Source organism: Numenius arquata, chromosome 1, assembly GCF_964106895.1.
Source record: "Numenius arquata chromosome 1, bNumArq3.hap1.1, whole genome shotgun sequence".
Lineage (NCBI taxonomy): Eukaryota > Metazoa > Chordata > Aves > Charadriiformes > Scolopacidae > Numenius > Numenius arquata.
The window spans coordinates 129,399,976-129,420,763 of record NC_133576.1 but is presented as its reverse complement, the minus strand read 5'-3'; the positions used below and the strand labels follow the sequence as shown (position 1 = coordinate 129,420,763).

At 49.6% G+C, this 20,788-nt stretch overlaps 1 protein-coding gene across 1 annotated transcript in view; it reads left to right on the top strand.

The window, feature by feature from the left end:
• Positions 1 to 20,788, top strand: part of AMOTL1 (angiomotin like 1) — a 73,502-nt gene that overhangs the window by 6,842 nt on the left and 45,872 nt on the right. Inside the window, exon 3 of the mRNA XM_074144398.1 lies at positions 18,253 to 18,399. Coding sequence (XP_074000499.1) covers positions 18,253 to 18,399 — 147 coding nt within the window. The remainder of the gene's footprint in view (positions 1 to 18,252; positions 18,400 to 20,788) is intronic.

Sequence of the window (20,788 nt, the reverse complement as noted above, 5' to 3'; positions counted from 1 at the left end):
AGACACTGAGTAAACTACAACTTGATGATGTGGAAAAGAGATGCTTGAAGGAGGATACGGTAGAAGTACAAGAATTATGAATGGCATAGAAGTAAATAAGTGCAAGAGAGACATGGACATACTGGAGACAGTTCAGTGAAGGGCCATAAGGATGATGAAGGAACTGGAGCATCTTTCCTGTGACGAAAGGCTGAGAGAGCTGGGTCCCATCAGCCTGGAGAAGACTTTGGGGGATCTCATTAATATCTATAAATACCAGTAGGGTATTTGTAAATTTGTAAATTTGTAGGGTGTTGTAAAGAGGTCAGAATCAAGCTCTTTCTAGTGGTGCCCAGTTCCAGGACCAGAGGCGATGGCACAAAGCGAAACACAGGAGGTTCCCTCTGAACATCAGGAAACACTTTTTTACTGTGAGGGTCACTAAGCTCTGGCACAGATTGCCCAGGGAGGTTGTGGACTCTCCATCTTTGGAGATATTCAAAAGCCAGCTCCAAGTGGCCCTGCTTGAGCAGGGATGTTGGATCAGATGTCCTCCAGAGGCCACTTCTGACCTCAACCCCTCTGAGATTCTGTGAAACAAGGAAAGGCTTAAAACAACTCGAAGGAAACATGTCTTCACAGAGCACACAATCAAAAAATATCCAGGGTGCCAAAAGTATGAATGGGCTCAAAAAGTGATTAGAAAACACCATGGAAGAAAGGCCTATGAGGGGCTCTCAAACCTGATGATGCAGCCACAACCTCCTGCTTAGGAAGGGAAACGGGATCGTGTAATAGAGGAGCTCACGAAAGAGCATTTGTAGTTCTACCGTTCCTTGTATTTTCTCTGCAGTCGTCTACCAGCAGCCACACCAGAGAGAGGACACCAAGGGCTCTTGAACTTTCGTATAATCCAGCTTGGTCCTTCTTGTCTTTCCTTGGGTCCACGGTGACTAACCAGAAGAAAAAACAAACCAAACCCACACCTCCTCTTCCTTTCTTTTCTTCATCTCTCTCTCCTCTCCCACAGCTTTGGCTGCTGGATTTCAGCAGATATGAATCAGACAGTGACTGTTGTGTTCCTTTTGTTCTGTAAATTATTAAAACAGAACATTTCACACTTGCTTTGTGGCCCAGCAGAGGAATGCTACATCGTCTCCTTGGCAAGTCTGGAGGTGGAATTTCTGGCTGTGGAGAAAGTGAGGTCAGGGAGAGAGAAACTCTCCGAAGAGGGAATGTGCAAACTGCTTCGCTGTCTCTCTTCTGTGCTTGTATGTCTTCTGCCTCTCTTCCATTCCCTTATCCCTCCCCTCTTTTCCACCTCCTTCCCATCCCACTGGCAGTTTTTCTGCTTTAAGATGATTTTGCTGAATATCAGAAAAGATAAAGAAAACTGAAAAATGCAAGGTGAAAGCCCCCAGCCTGGGAAGCCTTGGGTAGACTGATGAGAATGTGATGAAATGGAAAAATAAAGTGGGAATGGGGGGAGGTATGAGCCCCACCCTGCCAAAATCAAGATGAAAATCCTTGTGTAGGAGATGCAGTATCTCAGTGGGAACCCCTAGGACCTGTGCCTCACATTTCCCGAGCACCGAGCAGAGGAGGGATTAGCTGGCTGTGCTATTTATACCTGCTCCCTGGGTCCCGTCAGTCTGCTGGAGGAGGCTCCCCACAACGGCGCTTGCAGGAAACGCTGCTTTTGTGATACCGTCTGCCGGGGGAATAAATATGCCCAGGAATGAAATCCCATTGGATAAATAAAAAAGGGAAGGAAAGAAAAAGCCCTGGTCCCTGCCCTGTTTGTTCCCACTGCTTCGTAGCCATCCAGCTGTTTCTTTTTCTTTGTTGTCCTGACCTCATCTTGTACTGGAGCGAATCCAGAGAGTGAGTGCTCTGCTTAGCCATCTTCTGCCAGAAACCAAACAGGTCAAGTTATTAGAGAAAAATGAAAGCTCTTTGGCAAACTGGAAAAACAGATGTGCGGAGATAATTCTGCTGCCTCCAAATACAGTGTTCTCTGTTAAGTGCATATCAGAGGGGACCTGACAAATATGTACAGTTGTCACTGTGAAAATCTCAACGGTGGCCATTAATTCATCAGGATAAGTTTCTCCGGGGCTTCCCGAGATGCTGAGCTCACTGGCTGCCTGGTAGCAAGACTGCTTAAAAACCTTCTGCAGATGCAGGTTCGGGAGCGCTGCTCCAGCGCTGCAAGAGGATTCGCCTCTGCTCAGTAGTGAGAGATGCTTCGGGGATGCTGAGGATGGGTAGCAGGTTCTCTGTGGGCCAAGTGAAGCCTGTGACTATCAAGAAGAGGCAGGATTATCTCCACCTGAGATAACGGTAAGGGCATCTTCCATGCTCAAATGCTCTGTGGCTTTTATTTACTAAAATTACTTGTGTGAAGCTTTCTAAGCAGTGTATTCTGATTTCTTGACTCAGCTCTTGCTGTGGTCTCAACATGGCACAGTGGTTATTCGTGCCATCCCCAGCGGTGGCATTAATGGGGCTGTAATTCTCTGGCTGCCCGTCGGCCATCGTTAAAAGCAGCAGTGACAGCAAGAAGTGAAACTGTGTGCAGGCATTTGGGGTTGCCGCCGTGTCAGGCAGAGCAGGGCAATTATTTGTTTGCTTTCAGCATTCAGAATCTGTGGGATTACACGCATGGGTGGGTGAAAATGTAACGAGTGTCAATACCCTGGCGCACTTGTGGGTTGGGATGGCTACTTCCCTTCTGCAGGGAGGGCCTTGGTGGTCCAGCCCCAGGTCTGTCAGTAGCAACCTCTCAGAGCTCCCCGGCCCTGGGGGATTCGGGATGGCACAGGGATGCTAAGTGACCCAAGGGGCTGCTAATGGCCAAGCAAGGAAGACACCTGGAAAAGCTTCTCCCTTCCCACACAGCTCGCTGAAATGCATGGGAAATCCATGAGAGGTGTTTATTTTCCATGGCAGGGTATAACAGACACGTGCTTCCAGCCTGTGGATCATGTGTGTCTCCTGGATCCATAGCTACCAGGGGGAAGTTGAAGGGAGGTAGTGAAGTGAGGTGGCACTGTCACCTCTGCTCCACTGACCTGGCAACTGGAGTCGTGGTAGCACTTGGCCCCAGATCAGCAGGTAAGGACCAAAAAGGTTGGAAGGATGTACTTCTTTCCTTCTCCAAATTCAGTGGGGAATTAACATAAAAAACACAAATATATGTATATTTAAATATATATATATAAAAAAAAAATAGTAGAGCTATTCCAAAATTAATTGGGGGAACAACACATTTAATATTTTATTTTTATATATATTAAAATATATATAATTACTGGAGCTGTAAAGTGGAGTAGCTTGAGTGGTGGTTGCCTTGCCCTCCTGGGCAGACACAGCTCCCCAGTGGTTATCAAGTGTATCAAACCCCAGAGGGATTAGAGAATTCTCTCTCCAATCTGCCAGCCTTAGTTTATCAAATCAAAATAGAGTTGAACAGGAAAAAGACTTTGAAAATCACTTGGAAACAAGCACCAGAAAATGAATGATTTGGGGGAGAAGAGAAATGACAATTTTACCTAGGCAGAAAAAAAGGTTGTTTTCCTTGGAAATGTAACAGCATGGTTCATGAGGTCCGTTCGATGCTACTAAAAAGACGAGACAGGAGATAATCCTTTTTCTTGATATATTTTTTCTTCTAGCACCAAAATCATCTCATATCATCACGCAGCAGTAGGTAAAAGGGAAGCATAGACTGTGGGGCCAGAATGAGAAACAAAATAAGCCCTTGGACAGGCTGGATCTACTTGGCTGCAGGTAGAACAGCCAGATTGCACCGGAATCACCCCGACCCCATGACACAGACTGTGAAGCAGAATAAACAAAATAATAACTTGTCCCATTTTGCCCAACCAAATGATAAAGTTGGAGCATGACGAAAAGTAGCACTTGAATTGTCATTTTGAACAGGGCTTGTGGGGCAGTGCCCTCATCCAACTTCATCCACCGCTGTGAACAGACACCTGACAAGCTGAGGGCAAAATTTCATTTTCATTTACAGCTGAGCAGGTTCATGGTTTGCCCGTGTCTATAAGCAAAGCCAACATTTATCTCCGGGGAAGGTAGGAGAGGGCAGATACACAATCTGAAAAACTGAAGGCCACTTCCTCCAGGGAACTGAGGGATCTAAATCTGCCTATCCTCAAGGTTCCCTATGGTTTTGCCAAGGATTTAGGCATTCAAACACCTGATTTGGGGCTTAACTTGCTCTGAGATACGCAGGACATCTGCAGGAGACAAGGGAAATGAACATCCCTCTCTTGTCCACGTCTGTCACTCTAAGCCTGTGGTTCTTCCCCTGAGGAGGCTGAGGATGTGATGGTTCCCCTTGCCTCCCCCTGGAACAGCAGCATATTTGCAATTCTGTGCTCTTCTGCTTGAGCGTAACCCCGGCCTATCTCAGGTGACCTCAGGGAGACAGCTAATAGCTGCCTCAGTTTCAAAGCTTCAGAGAGACACCCACAGGGACAGCATCATCACCTTGCCTTGCACACCACATGGAGGGCAGGGCACCTCAGAGGATGCTCAGCTCACATGGGAAACATAGTTCTGCAGCAACTGCTGCCATGGGAGACACGTGGATGTGGGAACCAAGGCACGTGATTTCATCATCAGTTTTTCCTCCTTTTCCCCTGTCCCATGTTCTGTACTTTCCCTTTGTCTTGCCTGCACCTAAGCAACATTGAACAAAGATGGGGTTTGCGATTCGTAAAAGCAATGCCTAGGGCTGCTATGGTTCACGCATGGTCCCACTGCCTGCAGCTGCCCAGGGTCCCTGCTGCATCCACCCAGCCTTGCGGTGACAGCATCAGGTCACCTCCCGTCTTGCCATACCTCTTTACAGGGCTGTGGTGGCACTGGACGCATTCCTTTTCAGCCTGTTGCTGCATTTCCACCTGCTTTTCACCCTTTGGCGCAGCATTTCGGGATGCAGACCCACCTTTGGGGCCTGGAAATCTTGTCTGCGTGTTAAGAGCCAGGAGAAATGAGTGGAAACGGAAAGGATAACACTGGCATTGCTGGGCATCTTGCTGGACTGAAGGAGGGTCCAGCAAGAGAGATGGGGAAAACCTAAGCAGAGTGCTGGCATGCCAGTCATCCAAAAAGAGGTCTGTCCTGTGGGGCAGTGCTGGGAAAAGGATGCAGAGGGACTGCTGAACCCAATTTGTGCCCAGAGGAGGTGAACAAAGCACAGTGCAAACACCCAAGGAGATCTCCCATGCTGTCCCCTGTGCCAGACCCTTGGCAGCAGGGACGGGGTGGGCTGGGGAGACAAAACAGCAGCTTCAGCCCTAACAAAAATGCATCCCATGGAGCTTATGTGCTGAAATGCAAAGAAACCCGGGGCTGACAAATGTCCTGTGTTCCTGTTACCGCAGCACTTGTATCCAGCATTCGTCTCTTCATGTCAAGGGAAATGTGCATCCATTGCTCATGTGAAAATGTGTGGTGAATCATAGAATGGTTAGAGTTGGAAGGGACCTTAAAGATCATCTAGTTCCAACCCCTTGACATGGGCAGGGACACCTCCCACTAGACCACGTTCCTCAAAGACCCATCCAGCCTGGCCTTGACACACCTCCAGGGATGGGGCATCCACAGCTTCTCTGGGCAACCTGTTCCAGTGTCTCACCACCCTCACAGTAAAGATTTTCTTCCTAATATCTAGTCTAAATCTCCCCTCTTCCAGTTTGAAGCCATTACCCCTCATCCTATCGCTACACGTCCTTGTAAAAAGTTCCTCTCCAGCTTTCTTGTAGGCCCCCTTCAGATACTGGAAAGGTGCTATAAGAAGTCTCGGAGTCTTCTCTTCTCTGGGCTGAACAACCCCAGCTCTGTCAGCCTGTCCTCACAGGAGAAGTGCTCCATCCCTCTGATCATCTTCGTGGCCTCCTCTTGACCCACTCCAACAGGTCCATGTCCTTCTTGTGTTGGGGGCTCCAGAGAGGACCCCAAATGGCACCAGTGGAGCTGGTTTCATAGAATCATAGAATGGTTAGTGTTGGAAGGGACCTTAAAGACCATCGAGTTCCAAACTCCCTGCCATGGGCAGGGACACCTCCCACTAGACCAGGTTGCTCAAAGCCCCATCCAGCCTGGCCTTGAACACTTCCAGGGATGAGGCAGGGTGGGGTGCAGCAGGAGAAAGGGGCTGCATTTAAGAATGGGGGGCTGTCCCAGCTCCACACTGGCTAGCTACAGCCCAGTCACTCCCCAAACAGCCACCCGCTCTCCCGAGCAGAGAGCAAGCAGGCAGATCCCTGGGAGAGGGGGAGGTTAACGCACGGGCTTGGATTTGGGGTAACTCCTATCGGCTGTGCATCGCCTGCGAGGGATGGGGTGGGACTTGGTGTCTGGGATGGGATTCAGGTCCCAAGCATCCCCAGGCTCAAGGTGGGGAGGCTGTGTGGCCACACAGGCTGACCCCTGGGCGCATCCACGCGTCTCGGGTGGCTCCCTTTGGGCTGAGAAGCTCCAGCAAAGCCCGGGGAGGGGGGCCGGGGGGGGTCTGGCGCTCCTCCTGCGGCCCCGCAGCCTCGGTGGGGGGTCATTGCGGCCATGTCACCCCTCGATGCTGCTCGGGAGGCCCTCGGCGGCCGCCCCCCTCCTTCGGGAGGTGCCGGGCCCCGCCCCGCCTCTGGCCACACCCCCTGGCCACACCCACCGCCCCGCCCCGCGCGGCTCGCCCCGCCCCTCCCCGCCCCGCCCGGCGGAGCGCGCCCGGGGGCGGCGGAGAGCGGCGCGGATGGCCAAGGTGCTGGCGGGGGCGGCGGGGCGCGGAGCCGGAGGTAACGGCGGCGGGAGGGGGTGTGTGCGGTGTGTCTGTGCACACGCGGGTCTGCGTGCGCCCGGGAGTGCGGGTGCCTTTGTCCACGTGTGTACCGGGGGGTGCATCGGGGTGTACGGGAGTGCCGGTGCGGGGGTGTCCCTGCTGGTACCCACCCGTGCGTGGAGCGGTCGCTGTGTAGGGGACCGGACCGAGCCCGGGGGTGTGCCCCGCCGCTCCGCCGGGAACCGGCCCGCTGCTCCCCGGGGATATGCCCTGCTGCTCCCCGGGATGCGCCCCGCCGATCCGCCGGGAGCTGGCCCGCTGCACCCCGGGGATGTGCCTCCCTGCTCCCCCCGGAGCTGACGCGGTGCACCCCGGGGCTGTGCCCCGCCGCTCCCCGCGACCTACCCCGCCGCTCACCCGGGAGCCAACCCGCTGCACCCCCGGGGATGTGCCCCGCCGCTTCCCGGGACCTGCCCCGCTGCTCCCCGGGGAGGATGCGGGGAGGCCTGGGCAGCCCCCGCCAGCTCCTGGACCCAGCACACCCGGCTGCCCCCGGGCTGCGTGGAAACCCCACGCGTGGTGGGAGCGAGGGGAAGCTCATCCCTGCACCCCCCCCCCCCCCGCCCCGCTGCACCGTTAGGGCCGAGCAGCCCGGCCGCGGGATACTCCATGTTTCTCCACCCCGAACCCTCCTCCCCCAAGTATTCCTGCGATTTTTCCCCGCTCCGGAAAGGCAAAACCCGCCGGGGGTGCGAGCCCGGGGCGAGCCACGGGTGACAGCGGGCTGTTTGCGGTGCGTTGTGAGGGAGGAACGTGTCGGGCCGGTGAGGGGGAGCCGCCGCCGGCTTTCCCGGGGAAGAGCCAGGCCGGCAGCGCAGGGGCGATATTTCCCGCTGGAGCCGCTGGTGTTTCCGCAAGTCGGGATGGCAGCGTCCCCCGCGGGTCCCAGCCCCGCCACCCGCTGGGGCGGGAGGTCTGGGGGGGGGGGGAGTCTCCCCCCGGGGGTGGCGGCGGGTCCCGGCCCGGGGCGGGCGGAGGTGGCGGCGGGGTGACCGGCAGGAAGGGCCGCCCCCGCCGGGAGAGCGATTTCTCACGTTGTTGTTGTAGGGGGATGGTGAGAGGGAACTTTTATATTTAACCTTCCTGCCCCTGCAGGGAGAACAAAGATAAACTCCTGTTTGAAGAAAAAAAACAACACAACAACAACATTAAAAGTGGAGAAAAAAAAAACCCCAACACGTGAATTTAACTGGAATCCTCCTGCCAGGTTCTGTGATTCATAGTTTTAAAATACAGGAAGGTCGCTGCTTGGGCTTTTTCCTCTTTCGATGGAAAGAGGGGTGGTTTTTTTTTTTTTTTTCTCCTCTTTCCTGGTGCTGTGCGAGCGTCCCGGGAGCGGTGAGCAGCGCCGAGCTGCCGCACACCCGCCGGAGACGGAGATCTGGCTGCAAAGGCGGCTGCAAGGCCCTTATCGGGCATCCTCTGAGCTCAGGCTTTGTCCTTTTTTTGTATAAAAATAAGCCTAAAAAGCCTTCTGGGAGAGGGGTGGCCGTGAAGACGAGGAGTCCCCTGATTTTTCCTGTGCACAGTTAGCTGGCAGCGCTGTTCCTGCTCACAGGTGGGCATGGAGATATATATTTATATATATATTTACATATATAGAGAGTTCTATATATAAAAATATGTAAATACATACTTTATATATATTTACTTATATGTAGATATATAAATATATCTAGCCATATATGACTACATATATATCTCTATAAATCTAAAGTATACTACATATTTATAGATTTTTATATGTGTGTGTATATAATATAATATAATATAATATAATATAATATAATATAATATAATATATATTTTTTTATATATCTATTTAGTCATTGCTAATAGCTAGAAGAGCTCTGAAAAGGGTCCTGTGAATACCTTATCACGAAACGCCCGAGTGGTGTGGGCGGGGAATGTCGGGTGGGTGATATTCCCATAATGACACCCTCCACGGGGCCGCGCTGGGTGTGTGCCATGGTCCCTGTGGTCTCGTGTGGATGGGCTGCATCCTGCCTGGCCTTCCTCATTCCCAACCCTGACCGGAGCAGTGGTGTGGGGGGATGAAGTCAGGGGGCTGGTTTTAGGTTGTTAAATAGGGAGGGCTGTGCCCCCCAGCGTTGCTGGGGCTGGGCCCCCCGGTTTCCTCAGACTGTGTGGGGCTGGTGGAAGCCCCTCCATCACCCGTGTGTCCCTTCTCCTCTTCTGTCCTGATGTCCATCGCTCCCCTTTGCTCTCTGCCAGCGTTTGGCAGGGGGGGGCTTTACCTTCCCTTTTCTTCTGGAAAGCACTCAGCTGCTGGAGAAGGGCAGCTTCAACCAACACAAGCACACGCTGCCGCTCCGAAGCCCTGATTCCCGTGGGATCGGTGGGTGCTCTCATTTACGTTTCATTTCCATGCACCTGTGGCATCGTGGGTGGGCGTGGGGATGGTTCCCAGGGTCCCGGCCCCCCACGGCGATCTGGACCAAACCCTCTGCACATCAGCATCCTGGGTGGAGGGACTGATGCCCAGAGACAGCTCCGGTGCCCCTCGCAAGAGCTGCTCTGTGAGGAACCGCCGGCACAGGGCTAAAGGCACTGCATTTCTCCAGCGCAGGGACAAGGAAGGGTGTTTGTAGGGATCCCAGCGGCAGCCCCAGGAGGGATGCGTGTGGGGCTGCCCGTGGCGTCCAGCTCAGCCGGGCTCTGGGGATGCGTGTGGAGGTTTCGGGACGACGTGGAGATGTTACTGCTGGCCACTGCAGGTTTCCTTTGGGAAATGAAAGCCTGATGGTCCCCAGCACCATTTTTTTGAAACACTGATAAGCATATAACTTGCTTTAAAGGCCAGATCTGGTATAAATGTTTTTTGGTGCTAAGGTGGGAGTACGTGCCTCGTGCAGCCTCCTTGTCCTGGAAGCTATTAGGAGGACAGCCGCATACTCGGGTTTTCGCACAGAGACTATCTGCTAATGTAATAGTCCCAGTGGAAACTTCAGTGCTCGGGAATATTTTGCGGATTTGGGAAAAATCCCAGGAGGATTTTTGGTTTCATACAGCAATTGCTTTTTGGCAGCTTTGGGATGGATGTAATCTGGTTCCCATTTGTGTGCTGAATTTTTAAATGGAACAGCCTGCCTTTGGCTCAGGGCAGAAGTAGAAATAGATGGAAGTAAATAGAAAATAATAGTGATAACAAGAAGAACAATATCACCTCTATAAAAAATTGTTAGGGCAACTTTTCTGTTGAAGTGTTGCATTTAGGAACTGTATCTGTTCTTTTTTGGTCCTTTAAGTGACTTTTTCAGTAGGTAGGATGCTGCTGTGGGTGGAAATTCGGAGTAAATCTGTAGAAGCCAGTGAAGTCACTCCAGATTTGGACCAGCACGGGCGAGAGCAGAGTTTTGCCTTGCAGTAAAGCTCTCCTCGGTGCGGCAGAGGGTCCTGCAGCATTTGCTGGTGTGCCTGCTTGTCACTGCCCCTCGGTGGCCTTGCCACAGCCCTGGCATGTCCCACCGCGGTGTGTGGCCATGCCTTTCGTCGCGCACATCTGTACCACGTCTTGAAGTTGTAGTGGGTCCCTCTTGCCTGAGCCAGGTGATGACGGCCAGCAGGTTTCCAGGCAGCGCCTTTTGAGGAGCAAGGTGATCCATGGGAGGATGCCGCATCTTGGGAAAACATAGCGTGGGATTAAATAATTGAGCAATATTTGGGATTATCTGCTCTGACCGTATTGGTTAGCACAAATATAAATGTGCTTTAGACAACAGTAACTCCAATGGGCAAGGCTCAGGTTGGAAAATAATGGCGTAATTTTATTAATTTAATTTAATGAATAATTTAAGGTATTAAAATGCTTTTAGTGAAATTCAGTCTCCATGTAAGACCTAAAGTAACTGAAGTAATTAAAAAACTGTTCTTCCTCTGCCCTCCCCTTGATGCGTATGTTGTGTGCAGATATTTCAGCTGGGTTGAGGGACAGCACGCGAGTCGCCCGAGGTGCCTGGAGGTTGGGAGGGACCCGGTTCTCCCCCAGGGACCTGGTCTGGGCTCCTGCGTCCCACAGAGATGGGGAGGCAATTCCTGGGCAGACTCTCCCTGGGATGACTACCTGGGGTGGGCAGGGGGTCCCTGCCAGTGACATGTCTTATCCCCTGGACGTGTTCCCCTGCCTCAGTATGCATCGGTTTTGGGCCGTTTTCAAGGCAATGGCTCCACGCTGTCGGCCGTTACTGTGATTTTCCCTGTTCTAAATCTGAGCTCGGCCATCTGGGAGCAGGAACTAAAGGCAATTATCTTGTTAGCACTTCTGTGTATAATACCATTATTAAATTTCTGCATTTTAAAAGTGGTTGAATATAAATTGCATGTAATGATTTAATAACGGAAGGCTCATAATTTTAATATATATTCTGGTGGGAAGAAGGTTTAATTTCTTTTTCCTTTAGACATGACACTTAAGATAAGAATAATGCAAAAGCTCCACTCAGTGTAGAGTTATCACGAGCAGTTCTTCACACGGATCAAATGAAGCCCCATGGATCCTTTGCCTATGGTGTGTTGCCTGTATTAAAAAAAAACCAACTGGAAAAGCTCTAGAAATCTGCAGATCCATACGATAGAGTTCAATGCCTGCATTTTCAGTTAGAGTACTGTACAGTCTTTGTACTATTTTTGTTCTGTCCTTATCCCAGGCTCCTTTGTACGCTGCAAGTTTGTGGGAATGACTCAGGGAGAAAGCTATTTAACCTAAAGGACACCACTGGCAAAAAAAACAGATGGATAAAGAGCAATGTCAGTGACTGCGAGCGGAAACCAGGAAGAATATTTGTGTGGATCGAAGGAAGAGGATCCCGAATCTTCCTCCAAATGGGGTGAAAAAAAATCCTCTTCTTTGGGTGCTGTTTATTCAGTTCAAAAAGAGAGTTTTATAATATGGTTGCTCAAAGTAACGAGGAACTAAACTGAATGATCCACGGTCCTAGGTCCAATTTCACTTCTGCTTAATTAATGGAAAGGCTTAAATATCCCAGTGACACAGATCATGCCAGTGCTTTTGTGTAACGTGATCGTTTTTAAAGGCTGTAAGTACAGCAAAGTTAATCATAGCTTAAACTCCTGCTTTGTGAGTGTCTTGTCTGTGTGGTGTAGCTGGTTGATTTATGCTTTATTTTTTTTTCCCCAGTGGAAAAAAAATCCTTCCCTAAGAATTTGCATGATGAATTTTTATCTTGGAGTTTTTTATGGCTTGGAAATCAGGATTTACGGCATAGTGAAAATGTCTGCAGACTCTTCACTGCGCTGACAAGCGGCGCAGCTGTAGCAGAAGCCTTGTCTCACTCGCGAGCTCCGTGTCAGCCTTTGTATTTCACTCTTTTACTGAGAGTTTCTTCCCTTACTTTTGGCTCTGAATAATACTTACCTTTTTATCTCAGAGCAGAAACGCTGACATGAGTCGTCATTGCGCCACTGGCACTTTGATCAAAGTAGAAATTTCAATTATTGATTCAATTCTTTGAATAAATTTGGGCTGGCTGCGTACTGTAGGCTCAGTGTTATAGCTGCAGAGGTAAATTCATAGCTTATAATATATAGAGGCCTTAAAAATGCACATATTTGTGCAAAGCCTAGCGCAGCCACCTAAGGAACATGCATCCCTTCATCTGTCGGGTTGATGCCCAGGTATCTGCTCGGCACCTGGAGCTGCGATGAAAATACTCAGCCTGCATCCTGCCTCTCCTCTGGGGTGAGCCTGGGCCGGGGGGAAAAAAACAGCGGATTATTCTAATGTTATAAAACCTGTAACCATCCGGGATGAAAGAGCCGTGACGGGCACGGTTTGCCCCCACACGCCCATGCACCTGATTTCCATCGGGAAGGCGGGGAGGCACGGGCATCCATGGGGGATCTCCCGGGCAGGCAGACTTGGCTCCGCTCTTTCCAGTATCCATCTGATCTCATGCCAGGTTCGGGAGCCGCTTTCAAGGCGCCTTTGCTTTGCTTCACTCGTAGCTTTTTTTGCTTGTTTGCTTTGTTTTTTGCTGAGGGGAAGCGTATATGAAAATGAGCGTGTGAGGCTGAAGTTTCACGGAAAGTGTTCATCCTTGTAGGCAGTTAAATTTGGATGTGTTAGCTCGACTCCTTGGGAGGGATGGGTTTGGCTGCCTTCATCGCCTTTTCTCATTAGTCTTGCTAGTGCTTTCTTGGATGAGGTACTTTCTGGAGAGTGAAATTACCCATGATGGGAGACTCCAGGAGCTCTTCTTGAGCGAGGGAATAGCACAATGTGGATCCCGGGGCTAATACTGGGATGAGGATTTCTTCTCCCAGAGCAAGGAGCTGTGGAGAGGGGCTCGGTCTGGTGAATCCTGCCAGGCGCAGGGGTGAGGCTTTCCCGGCTCAGATGTGGTAGATCCCCGGCTTTCATGTGGGAAAGGAGAGGTGCTGCTCGCTCACATCTGGTATGAGTTGTGTGGGTTGGATTTCTGTCCTGCAAGCTGCTGCTCTGGTCCTGTGAAAATAATATTAGTGATGCTTGTGCAGTCCTTGCGGTGTTTGGGAGCTCTGGCAGCGGATGTGAGCTTCCCAAGCAGATTTCTGGGGTGCTGGAGTGAGTCACCTACCCCAAAAGTGACCTAAAAAACCCGCACATCAACCAGGGAGCTGCTGATGGGAAACAATCACCAACGTGTGTCTGAGCCCCTTCTTTTTGTCCGAGCTTGGGCAGCAAAGGACTCTCAGCACTGCTGAAGAGCTACCAGTGGTACCAAGACCATCCTTTGCAACGCTGTTGGAAATGGCATTTCCTTGTTGTAGGTAAACCAAGAAATGGGATATGTTAATTGGAGTTAATTTTTTCTGAACTGAAGGAAGCTCAAATCTGCCTCCCAGCCTTGGGAGGGCGGCACAGCTGTGTGGCTGGGGTGTGGCGATCCCCTCTCTCCAAAGTGGGCTGATGCTCGGGAGAGAAACTCAGGTTCATGAACTCAGGTTCAAGATGCACGTGGAGGTGTATCCAGCCTCCATGGAGGGTCCCTGTGACCCGTTGGAGGGACTGAGGGTCCACCCTGGGGAATTCATGGGACAGCCTTCAGGCAGCTCCTGGGACCCTGGAGTGCTTCAACTGTTCTTTCATTATTTCCCTTTAATAATTTTTTTTCTTTTCGTGTTGGCCTGAGATTTTTATGCAGCAACAGGGCAGAGAAAATATTTTAGATTGTAGAATAAGGTGTTTATACTGCTTTCTGGCTTGGCTATGAGACAGAAGGACAGATGGGGGCTTGGAAACGATGTCATTTTTGTTCTGTCATTTTTGGACCTCCTTTACAAACCACGGCAGAGTTTATAGGAAAGTGTAAAGCCGTCTTACTTACTTTTTCATTTCGGATGGTTGCTTTGGATGGTATTTGAAACGCCTCGGTCTCTTTTGAACTGCTCGGCCAGTAGGGTACAGGTTGGAAGAGGATTTTTGGGAGGACAGCTCTGTGTTTTCGTTTGGCTGGGTGGCTTCTGGGTGGCAGAGGAGGAGTCATACGTGCCAGCAGCGCAGGCTGTGCCACAGAGCGGTACCCGGGCAGGCAGTGGGGTGCGATGCAGAAACTCATCACCCATGTGCTGCCTCGAGGTGTTGCGTCTAAATAGCAGCAAACCCTCTTTGCGTAATGGGTGTTTTTTGGTGTTTTACTGAAGGTGAGAGTAGTAGTACAGTTTGGCTGTAAGAAAACCATCTTTCTCCCAGTATTTTTTTAAGGAGGAAATTTGCTTCTTGGGGATGCTGTTATTGCTCTGAAACTGTGGCTTTCCTGTAATGTCACAGCAATGAACTTCCTATGAGGTTTTGCTTTAGATCCTTTTCAAAACCAGACTGAAACCACATCAGAAACGGGAAATATTTAAGTGCTGCTCCTCTGTCTCTGAGTCCTTGCTGACTGTCTGGTGTTAATCTTTGCAAATGATTCATTGGAATAGTTCTGAATCTTCAAATGAATTGCACTGCTGTGTAGTAACCCTCCAGGATAATATATCCGCTTCCGTACGGCATAATGCGTGTTTATCTTAAAAAAAAGAAAAAGAAAAAAAAAAGAAAAGGGAAAACAAATGAATTGGTGTCAGGCAATCATTTAGATGTGGGAGAGTCAGTAGAGATGCAGAAATGAAGGCCTGGAGCAGCTGCTCAATTCAGCAAAGCCTGAACCAGGCCAGAAGTGTGGTCATGTCCTACAGGGTTGGCTATAAGAGACACCAGATATATAGCAATTGAAGAGGTGATGTCTATAGACTGGGCTGCATTCTGGCACACTGGGGTCATGGGGGCTGGGCTGGCTTGGGGAGGGGGCACCTATGGAGGTGATGGGGTCAGGTTGTTGGCAGAAGCAGTGACAAAACACAGGGCGGCAACTGTGGTTTGTGGCTTGGGATGCTTGGGCTCAATGTGGGTAGAAAGCCCTTCCCTGAGGACACCTCCTTGGAGGGGTGATGGTCTCCATCCTAGGTTGCTCTCAACCAGCTGCTTACCCATGACTCGGGCACCACTGCTCTGGCACCAAGATTTAATTATAGGGATGAAAATTGCTTTTTTGATGAACATCATAGAAGAACATGGAGGTTTGGGGAAGGAGCAGGTGCCTGAGCATTGGACAGGCACTTTGCACCCCTGCAGAGCTGGGTGTAGCAAACCCTTCTCCTCTGGAGAGGGGAGCTGGGATTTGGGAGGCTCCAGTGACACCAAGGGGGTGGGAGAAAAAAGGCTCGTGCCTTGTTCCGAGTGGCTGGTGAGGCTTCAGTAAGCTTTCAAGTGTTATGTTATTGCCCATGATCTGGATTGTGGCCACGTACCAAGAACGGATCCTTCATCAACTGTTATCTGTTTTACACATAAACTGGCTTTGTGTGCCAGTTGCAGCTAACGTTTTATTAAAACCTACTGTGAATGAACATAAAACATTGTGACATCATTTTTAACATCATAAAACATCATTACATCATTTTATGATGATGAAAGATCAACATGGATACAGCAAAGTAGAATGGTTTCTGTCTGGGTTGGAGCTACTTGGTTTTGACTCTGGTATAACAGAGATTGGAAACTCAGCAGTTTGGCAGATGCCAGATGTCCTGATTTTAGTACAATGTTGCTTTGCCACGGCCACAGCCCCCAAAGACAAGTCATTAGGTGAGAATTTCTGCTCTTACTACAAAAAACCCAAGTCTTTACTCTCCATTTTGCGTCTCAGAAAATTTGAAACTGTGACCCAAGGATGCCTGCAGACTTGAAAAGCAAAAGGCAAGTGTACAATTTTAGTAACCATTTATTTCTTTTAAATTCTGTTTGGTGAGCTGTGAGGCCAAGCTGGTAGTTGCTGGCTGTTCGGTCTCCTGTAATGTTTGAAGCCATCTTCCTTGGGTGTGTGGATTTTCTTTGTTTCCACCCCAATCCGCCTTTCATTCATAAAACAAGCCTGGGCTCCAAACTTCCCTGTTTCATACAGGATTCCCGATTCCAAGGCAGGACCATGTGTGGAGGAGCAGTGAAGGGTGTCTTTAATGCTGTTCTGTAGCAGAATAGGGTAATAATGTTGGAAATGAGGGTTCTTCAGATTTTTCTTGGGTCTGTATCAGCATCAGCACGCATTCCGGACCAGTCTACCATGCCCATTTTCACAAACATATTCTACTCAAGTGAGCAATCTTTGTCTCTTACTCTCTAAATATAGAAAACTGCCATACACATTCATGCATAATATGAATCGTAAAGTGATGAATTCGTTAACATTTTGCAGAAATGCCTATTTCCTCTCCTCTGGGCACAGAAGAAAATAGTATCTTCACGCCTGTAGAGAAGACGGGCTGGATCCTGCCCCCAGCTACCCCCTTGCTGCCCTGCTCCACATAGGGGTATGGGGTTAGTGATGACCTGTATGTAAGGAGGAGAGCAGAGCAACCTCCCTGTGTGATATATGCCAGTAAGCACGCAATTAGCCAAGTGCAAACCAAGCAGTCAGGATTAACAAGTCCAGGTTATCCATGGCCGATGGTTTTCCCTGCAGAGCAGGGTGCTCATCAGCCCTGTGCTCATGGGCTTCCTGCGCCACTGGGATGGATGGATGCTCCAATGGGATGGATGGACACCTCACTGGTGCCACTTCGAGCCCTCCACCTCCTGCTCAGGCAAGAGCATTCTCTTACAAATATGAGGTAGTGCTCAGAAAAATAAGTAGGAAGTGGAAAATCACAGAACACCCCAGGTTGGAAAGGACCTCAAAAGGTCATCTGGTCCAACCTTTTGTGGGAAGGGGAGCCTAGATGAGATCATCTAGCACCTTGTCCAGTCGCATCTGGAAAACCTCCAGCGATGGGGACTCTGCCCTGTCACTGAGAAGGTTGTTCCAGTGAATGATTGTTCTCACTGTAAACTTATGTCAAGATAAAACCTGTCTTAGTGCAACTTGTACCCATTGCCCCTTGTCTTCTCCATGTAGCTACAGCCCTATGATCATCTTCGTGGCCTTCATTTGGACCCTCTCCAGTCTGTCTGTATATTTCTTGAATTGGGGGGGTCAAGCCAATGTCATTCCTGTCATGAATTGTGGGATCAAGCCAATGTCATTCCTGTCTTAACACTACTGTGATGCATTTTGTATGAGCTTGTCAAAACAAGCACTGCTGGAGAAAGGCACCCCTGAGAGCAGATGTAGGATGAGCCTTGTTCTTGCCAGGTGAGCTCGTTCCTGCTCGCTGATTGTGAAAGGGGCTGGGGGACTCGTCCAGCCCTCAATGTCTGTGGGATGCTGGAGTTTAGGCGTGCAGCTCCTGTGCAGTCAGTCTCCCAGACACATTCCCATGGCCCTCCGGCTATATCCTCTGCTTACCATATTAAGAACATCTGGACAAAGTGATTTATAAACTCTGCCTTGATATCGTTGGCTGAATCTTATGTCTCAGCAATTTTCTGTATTGCTGAACTATTATTCCTGAGCGGATTTTGTGGCAAAGCCTTTCCCAGACTTTAGCCCTATTGAATGTGTGGCTGGGTCCTCACCTATCCTTCTTTTCACCCACTCCCTCTTTCAGTTTTGCTCTGGCTCTGTTGGCTTCATGTCCCAGGCCTGTGTCTTGGTTTGTGAGCTTGTCACTGTCAGCTCTTATAAGCTGGGCTGTGCCAGCCTTGCTTTGTACATGGACCAGGGACCTTGAAGGCCAGGCTGGGTCAGTGCATGGAACATGACATGGTGGTTGCCTCTTGTTCCTCAGAGCTAATGTGTTATTTGGGTGGTGAGGACAGAAGAGGTGATTTGCTCAGTGGCCTTGGCAGGGCTTCTCAGGCACCTAGCCATGCTTGAGAAAAAATTTTTGGGCTTCTGTCATAAGTCCTGGCTTTATATTTCGTCATTCAAGTGTTTTATTTACTGACATCCCATTCTTCTTTCTTGCAGGCTCCACATCTGTTTGTTACAAGCCTACCAGCCCAGTCCAGGTACTGGAAGATGCTGGCTTTCTTTACCAGGATCACCAGTTGTTTGCTGGCAGGCATGAAGTTCCTCCGCTAACAGCTGAAGCAATCAGTGCCAAAGAAAAAGCTGGTAAGTGGGTGGCCGCGCTTCCATATGAACCCACCACATTTACTTCCAGGTTTTTTCCAAAGCATAAATTGAGCAGTTTAGACCACTTACAAATAATATTTACAGAGTTGAAGGCTAACTCCTCATCCTCTGTAGAGCCGAAGGGGAGTTGCCTTTGACTTGAGTGTTATGACCCATCATCATTTGTCACTTATGCTTGTGGAGGATGCAACATTACTGCTTGTCCTTCAGGGCACGGTTGCTCTTCACTACACAACTGGACTGAGATCCAGAGCTTTTTGCTGATGGAGCAGGACCAAAGGTGCCCTGTGGAGGGTGCACTGTGGTCAGTCCTTTCGGACCTCAAAAATAGGCAACTTAAGTACATCTCCCAAATATGAGGATGATAACAGATGACTAGTGCCGGGGTGAAAATCCTTGTGGTGTATGATAAAAGAGCTGCCTTGACCATGTGGAGTTGGCTTTTACCATTTTCATCGGGCTTATCTCAAGTGTAGTCTAACAACCTGGACTGTGAGCTTTCTGGTACGTTAGGGAGAGGTTTCTGGTATGTTAGAGAGATTTTTATTTCATGTCTGCAAAAACATCCAGTATGATGAGGCTTCTGTGCACTGCAATAACAGGAATAAAGCAGGAAGAGCTGCAGGGGCATATAAAGTAGATGGACACGTGGCTGTTGTGCAGAGAGGTAGATGGAGGTGTATTTGTCAGTGCATCTTGTTGGCTTAAACACCAGCCTGGGGAGCTGACAGACCTTCTGAAGGCTGGTGGCCAGGCTGCAGCGCCAACAAGTCAGGCTGGCAGGCAGATAATGTTGTCTCAGGGGAAGCAGGAGAAGTGTATTTTGCAGGGCAGGCATGGAGTGAAACAGCCTGGGAATCTTCTCTCCCCCTGGAGCCCCACAATCATCTTTAAGGCTTTGCCGCAAAAATGTTAGTGGAAATGACCTATTCTCATAGTCAAGAGGCAAAGACTTTTGTTCCTCTGGGTCATATGTAAGTTATCCCACAGCATGTGCAGTAACTGATGAAACCTCAGGGAAATACCAGACCTCAAGAGAAAGTTTGCTTTTTAACTACTTTCAAATGCCAAAAAACAAATGTAAATATGTCTGATGAACTCCTCTGAGAATTGGAAACAGCAGGAGAGAGAGAGAAAGTTGCCAAGAATGACCTCAAAAAAATGAACTGAAAACAGCACCTCCTTCTTGCCTGGGGACATGGGAGGACTCTGTCCAGAGCTGCAGGCTTATTCTCACTTTTATCCGCACGTGGGTCTTTCAGGAGCACCCCTCCGGGCTCGGACACTGTTCAGGCAGATGTCTTACACCACTTCTGGGATGGGTGCAGGAGGAGGGCTCCAGGAGGGAACTATCCCAACCTCCAGGCTGTGGTTGTAGTCTGTGAGATGCTTGGCACTGGGCAAGCTCTGCTGCGTGTATGGTGCAAAAATGGTACCATTGCCTCAGAAAAACTTCAGTATTCTGTGTTAGGCTTGTGTAGTTGATCCATCTGTGCACTTTTTAAAATGCTGGTGTTACATCTATGGCTGTAATGCCTTCCTTGTACTCACCCAGCAAAATTACAACAGTTAGTATTCACTCTCTTAGGAACAGCATTATTGGCCAGAAGGGAAGTTTCCTTTCTGGGGAAGGATGCCAGAGCACAAATTATTCTTTAATTACACTTTTAGGACGCTTTTATTTTCAGTGTCATTTCACAGTTTTTCTGTGATACATTCTGCATTTTATTTTGTTGTGGCAGGCAGTGCACTTAGGAGGCGATTTGACTCACCTGACTTTGGCCATCAAAAATGCAGCGTCTTGTTCAGCATTGCCATGCAGGCTGCCTCTGTAAGCTGAGCAAGACATCTCCCAGGGGGAAGTCAAACACTAGAACAGGCTTCCTAGAGGGGTGGTCGATGCCCCGAGCCTGTCAGTGTTTAGGAGGTATTTGGACAATGCCCTTAATAACATGCTTTAACTTATGGTCAGCCCTGAAGTGGTCAGGCAGCTGGACTGGATGATCATTGTAGATCCCTTCCAACTGAAATTATTCTATTCTATTCTATTCTATTCTATTCTATTCTATTCTATTCTATTCTATTCCATTCTCTTCTCCCATCCCAATTTTAGAAAAGACCAGATTTCCCTGTGTTGTTGCCTGTCCCTCCATTGACTTGGGAGGGGGCTCAGAGCTGTGGGTATGGGGTGCATGGAGAATTATGGAGGGAAGGGCCAGGGAAGGGACGGGAATATGTTTTTAGGGGTGACTGCAAACAGAATTAGGGATGATCAGGCATGGCGGGACGAGCAGGGAGCAGTGCCCTGCCTCCTTTGGCTGCTTCCAGCCTTGTCCCCTCTGCTCCCAGGGGAACCCTGGCAGGGCAC